This window comes from Arachis ipaensis, chromosome B02 (genome assembly GCF_000816755.2).
Source record: "Arachis ipaensis cultivar K30076 chromosome B02, Araip1.1, whole genome shotgun sequence".
Taxonomy (NCBI): domain Eukaryota; kingdom Viridiplantae; phylum Streptophyta; class Magnoliopsida; order Fabales; family Fabaceae; genus Arachis; species Arachis ipaensis.
In genome coordinates, this window is record NC_029786.2 from 85,574,835 (window position 1) to 85,581,346 (window position 6,512).

The window sequence follows — 6,512 nt, forward strand, 5'->3', positions numbered from 1 at the left end:
GCGGGAATTTAAAAATTTCCATCCCCTTTACTCGCAGGGACGGGTCTTCATCTCCATGGAGATTTCGCGAATCCCCCATATCTCCATGGGTCTTCACCCCTAACTTTAAGTGACTTGTTATTCGCTCACCCTAGTTCCTCCCTAATGGCACATTTACCATGCTTACAATCTTTAGAAGCGTAAGCAAAAATAATGGGAATCGGAAACTCAGGAACAGATGTTCTTAACATCCTTGATAATAAAAAAGCCAGAGATACATTGATGCAATTTTGTCCCTTTATGATGAATTACGGAAATTGATTATCTCGTGAATTTTTCACATGACTAGGTCAAACATGATGGTGAGATCTGTCTCTTTATATTGATGGTGATATGAAACACGGCCAAATCATGTGAAAAATCCATAAATTACAGTGATTTCTCTGAAAATTCAAACCGACAGTTATATAATGATGAAGCTGTAAACGGCCGGCACATAATATTGAATTAACTTCCTCCGGTGATATATATTATTATTGGAAAAAGAAAAAATAAATCATGCCAAACATATCTGAAGGACTGTACAGTGTTCACTAGCATCACCATGAAGCCTAAATGCCAGTCATAATCTGAATTTCTCTCCACCTCAAAACTTGGAACAGCTTGAAAGAGTTCACAAGGTTGGATCCTTGCCCCTTCAGCATGATTCTTCTTCCATGAAGTAGACAATCGACGCGGCATCATACCAAACAAGCTGAATGAGGGTTTAGACGACCATCCAATTCAAATAGTATGGTCCATGTGTTGATTTGCAAGATATATATTACCTCTTTGAATCTTCAACAGAGTTATCTTTAACACTGCGGTCACTGTTTTATAACCTCCTTCAGACAGATAATGTCATCGCGAGGATGTGATTCTTCCACCTTAACTAATATTTCATCCCCTACCTGAGTTCCAACAGAAACCCACGTAGAAGCTTGAAGTCCAACCTACAGATAAAAGCAACTTTGGATTAAATAGAGTAGCATATTACAATTGCAGACATTAAAACAAGGTTTAATTAATCTGGAATTCCTTATAGTCCGAATGAGTTTTCACTTTTCAATTGGATTATGTTAGTTTAAACATTTCTTATTAAATACCTATACTATACAAACATTTTTCAACTGTTCAACTTACTCCTAGTTTAAAAATATTGTGATCAAGTCTCTACTGCACATTTTCAGAAAAGCAGTGATTCATCATGAATATAGAGACTTAATGAACTATAGGAACTTGATTGAAATTTTTTACTCAATACATGGATTTGATTACAAAGTTATAGGAACCTAATGAGAATGAGTGAAACTATAGAAACCTCCAAAGTAATTTAATCTAAATGCAAACTAGCTAAACACAGACACGTAAAACAATACCTAAGGTTAACGGCACGTCTATCTGTTCTAACGATCAATTTTTAGCTTCACTGCTCAATTTTCCTGAATGCATTTTGGCACGCAGCAAAACATTTTGGTTCAAGCAACAGGAAACCAAAACTTCCAAACAAATAATTGAGACTATATTTCACCAATGATACAAACAATAAAGTCATTCTCAAGTAATCGTAGACGTAGCATTTTTAGGCAGGTATCTCATCAAGATTTTTAATGGGCTACCAGAATTTCCATTGGTACAATGACGAAATGGCATGAACTGCAGAATACAGTACAAGTAGGAGCTATTGACTGCTTACCTCAACCAACAATAGAGCTGCAATTCGATCTTTCAAAAATCTAAGGACCAAGGCACGGTATCTTCTCTCTCTTGGTTCTCTTCGTAAATATTCCAACATCCAGTATCGAAGACTGTTGTTGCTGAGCTTCCTCACTGTTTTGAATCTCTCATTTACAACTGCAGCAATCCCTTCAAGCTTACCAGATGTAAAAGGTGGAGGTTCACCTCTAAGAAATGCTTTTACCTGAAGAAAACACACATTACAGACACAACCAAAACAGATATAGAAAAACCCTTAGAAGTTAGAATTACTTACCAAGATGCAGCATAGCATATTAATTATATTAATAGAAACAATTTCATAACGGCAGCTTCGGATGGAGAAAAGGCCACAGATAAAAAAAATTTACAAACTTAAAGGACGCAAGCTCAATTGCATAGCAAAACTCATCATGGTACAATGGCTACTATAAGTTATAAAACAATGTCCTCTAGGCAGTATTCTGAGCATGAACAGATCCACTGAACACTTATATTGCATGTGCATAAATGTCACATGATACTTTTTATCTATCTAGACGAAAAATTACTAAATAGGATATGAAATTATTATGTATGTTATTTATTACTTGATACATGCAGATGATTTGGTAAAATATTACGATTTTAAAATAATCAGTTTTTGAGCTCTAGATAACAACCTGCTGCTAGTAATCTTTAAATCTATGGTTTAACTCTAACCAAAAAACTCAGAATGCTATGAAGTAGAAATGGTATCTCTACACCTTTTATTAATCTAGCATGGGCTGTTAATCTAATCATCACTTAATTTTGTCTTTTAAGAAAATTTATAAATTGGTGGAACACAACAATTATTTGTTGCAGTTATATCCCTCCTGAAACAGTCACATAGGTACACACTTCAAGCACCTATAGTAGCAGCTTATGCATCACAGCACCAATATAGGCAAGAAGTGATTAATTTCTTTTCACTTCCCAAATCTAGCTTCTTGTCTTTCAAAAGTTTTGCTGACTTCATAGTATTTATATTGAGAAACTAGCTGCACCAAGATATGCAATCCATTGTACCTCTAAATTATAAAACTGAAACACACCTGATAATGAGCAAGAAGATCTAAATATCTACGGATGGGAGATGTAAATTGAACATAACCAGGAATTCCCAAAATCCCATGTCGTGCTGGCTTCCTGAAATCAATTTCTGCAGCACGCATTACTTTGACCAGGGCAAAGCTTCTGACAGGCCCTTCTGGAAGGTGAGCAAATTCAGAAACATTTATATCTGATTGGGGCTGTCCCCTATAGGGTAAAGGAATTTCATTCTGAGATCCAAATGTGGCAATAGCTTCGCCACAGAGTATCATCATCTCAGACACTAATCGCATTGCAGGGTCTGCTTGGTTTTCCACATAAAGTTTTATTGATGGCTCTGGATCATCTGGATTAGACACTTTAATGCGAGCTTCTAATGTTGCTGTCTCAACTGCACCCTGGGCAAAGGCAGGAAAAAAGAGAACTTATGGTATTAGAGGCTAAATAATTCTGGACAGCTTTAACTAACTAAATAGTTAAGCACCATAACCATGAATTCTAGGAAAGCCTATCCACTCAGTTAAACCTATCATTCCAGTCCCCCAATAAATTCTGAGAATATTTCTATCCACATCTCAAGGGTAGATTTTTAATAATAATAATAGTAATAAAAAAAAATCTTAACATCTAAGTGCATTTTAGAAACACTGACAAGGAAAGAGAAATTTCCAAGAGCATTTGATGCAAGGCAAACAAAGATGGCATCCTTTTGAGTATTCTACAAGGTAAATTTTGTGATTGTTCTGTGCAGAAATTTGGTGCTGATTATTTTTTAAAATATCATATGTATATACTGTATTCCTATAGTTAGGCTTATCTCTGATTATGTTCCGAGAATAAGATTAATTAGGTATTCAAGAAACAAATCATGGGATCAGATTTCGTTACTTTCCTATTCTGGTTGGGCGCAGCTGTATATATCCAACCCTTTATTGTGTAAAAGAAGAAGAAATATACAGCTGTTAAGTCATTTCTATCAGCAGTGGTGATACTTTTCGATATCCTTGTGAACAGTTTGATACATTCTAATGGCTTCTGTAATTTGATTATCAAATAGGATATTCCCTAGCTTTAATTAGCTGATGAATCCCCCTCTATCTATAGTCTATACTCTCAAATAAAAGGTTAGGGACTGATTTGGTGATTAAATTTGTTGAGGATTAAATTGTTTGACTAAAAAGTTTTCGGGGACTGATTTGCGATATATATATAAACTAGGACAAACCTGTTGGCGACGCCAATTTAACCGAAGATTTGCAGCCTCGGACAAAATTCTCAGTTCACTCTCTTCCTGAAGGTTCAAATGGAGTAGCTCAGATGCACTCTCGTATGTCAGCATGTATGTTGGTTTAATCACCGAGTTAACCACTGAACATTCTGCGATACTGTTGCACCCACATAGAACATCATTAAAAGGGGGTAACTCACCATCCTAACTATTAGTGTCAGATATAAAACCATTTGAATACTTCTAGAGTTTGATCTTTGTTATTCCTGTTGGCACATCCTTCTAAATAAAAATTGAATTTGAGAAAAAAGTGGTATGGACATACACATTATCCACACTTCAAGTCCAAAAGAGGCTCTTGCATATGGAGCATATTAGATATAAAACTATTTAAGTTTTTGGGGGAGATGGTTTCATGACAATTATCACCATAACTACTTTGAATGAAGGAAGAATCTGTCAAGATAAAGAATAGTGCAGGCTTGAGTATAAGGGATCTTTCTGTGCGGATAAAGGGGGAGAAAGAAAAAAAGATAGAAAAGATAAGGTAAACCCAAACAATCTATGTAGTACCTTGAACAAGTAAAAAAATGGATATCCCTTCCCAAATATTTAATTAATAACTAAAAATAAATAAATTAGCATTATACTCATCTCACTTGAAGCTTCAACAGTTTCAAATACCTAAATGCAATATATGACATCAAATACATGAGTGAGACAGAAATACTCCAAGTCCCACTTCAGAATGGGTCCCAACTCCTAACTGATTTCTCACATACCGGACACCACAGTTTTAAGTTCTCCTACTTAATCAGATGAACTTCTACCATAATGTACAATCTTTGAATTCATAATTACCTGCCATCATTATGCAGCACAACTGATACAGTAACAGCATTACAAAGGTCTCCTTGTCTCAGGCTCATACCTTCCATGGCAAGCTTTTCTGGAAACATAGGATATGTGGCAGTCGGTAAGAAAACAGATGTTCCTCTTCTCATAGCCTCCCTGCATCCAGCGAAATATGTTATGTTGCAACTGCAAGACTAAAAAATAACTAATATTTATTTTAATGTCATTCAGATACCTGTCCACAATGCTTCCAGGTTGAACATATCTAGTTGCGTCTGCAACATGTATCCAAACTTTGATCCGACCATCTTGCAACTTGGTTGCACTCAAAGCATCATCAAGCTGCATTTATTTGTTGGTCAATAAAATTCTAGACACCCAAAACACTGAAGCAATACTTAGCAGATCTCAATACAACCAACAAATAACATTCATTGAATACCTCATCAGCCTCATCAACATCAATGGCGTACACCTTTAAATCAGTGAAATCCTTCCTGATATTCTGAACATAGACAAAGCCAAATACAACATCAGCATCTAAAATTAAAAAAAAAAAAATGACGAGTCCAAGCATTATTTGGAATGCTTACACCAATAAAAGAGAACAAGAAGATGGAAAAGAAAATTTTCAGAGTCCAGCCATTATAGCAATTTAAAACTACTGCAAAGGCTGAATAGTCCATGCATTTAGTGAAAGAATTGGGGTAATCCAACAATGATTAGTATGGTACATAACCATCATAGGAGTATGACACTTGTTAATTACCTCAAAATCTAATTTTTCATGTTTGTGACATCATTTGGTTGTATTCAGAAATTTTAGATATTCAACTTCGAAGTTCCAAAAACACCCTCTCCCAAATTAACATTTTTAACTAATAGATAGAATCTGACCCAAAAAATAAAAAATAAAAAAAAAACCCTAATAGATAACATATTTACATGACACGCACGCTGTATTTCAAATAACAAAGTATTAATCATCTTTGAATGGTTAATCATTAACAATGATAAAAAGATGATTTAAAATATGAATTAGAAACATTTCAAAAGTAACAAAATTTCTCGCTACTCTTTATCATAGCAACATATAAGGGTATGAACCAGTCACCAAAGCTCTAAACCAATTAGTATATATTAGTATATATTAACTGTAATACTTGTTCTTGAAGCAAGAGAATGTAACAGCATATTAATGATGTTAGAAGTTTGTGGTACATGTATCTTTATCATTCTAAAGAAATGGCCATGACATGTACGATATCACACACTTGAGCTGTTAACAAGCATAGTACATCACCTCGTCAGGATCAGATGAGTCCGATAGAAGAGCTTGACCAACTGATATGATTTCTTCTGAATGCTCAGTGGGAGTTCCGGACTTCAACAACTCAAGATTGACATGTACAGGAAAATACCCAATATCTACCAAGAGATTCGCAGCAGAAGATGCTGTTTTTGCCAGACCCATTTCCTTTAGTATCTGATAGTAGTATAGAAGATGAACTTATTAGAACAAGAAAGTCAACTCCACTGACTTAAATTGCACTCGAACAGCCTAGAGATGCAATACTAATCGAAGATTCTCCTGTTGTGATAAAATTTCTATTTCTAGCAA

At 35.1% G+C, this 6,512-nt stretch overlaps 1 protein-coding gene across 1 annotated transcript in view; it reads right to left on the reverse strand.

Moving 5' to 3' along the window:
* The window catches only part of LOC107625579 (ribonuclease II, chloroplastic/mitochondrial), a 12,985-nt gene continuing 6,731 nt past the window's right edge, over positions 259–6,512 (reverse strand). The window contains exons 7-14 of the mRNA XM_016328254.2: positions 6,195–6,377; positions 5,334–5,396; positions 5,127–5,233; positions 4,898–5,047; positions 4,034–4,193; positions 2,811–3,206; positions 1,715–1,939; positions 259–971 (exon numbers count right to left, since the gene is read on the reverse strand). Of these exons, the coding sequence (XP_016183740.1) occupies positions 846–971; positions 1,715–1,939; positions 2,811–3,206; positions 4,034–4,193; positions 4,898–5,047; positions 5,127–5,233; positions 5,334–5,396; positions 6,195–6,377 (1,410 nt within the window). The 3' untranslated portion in view covers positions 259–845. The remainder of the gene's footprint in view (positions 972–1,714; positions 1,940–2,810; positions 3,207–4,033; positions 4,194–4,897; positions 5,048–5,126; positions 5,234–5,333; positions 5,397–6,194; positions 6,378–6,512) is intronic.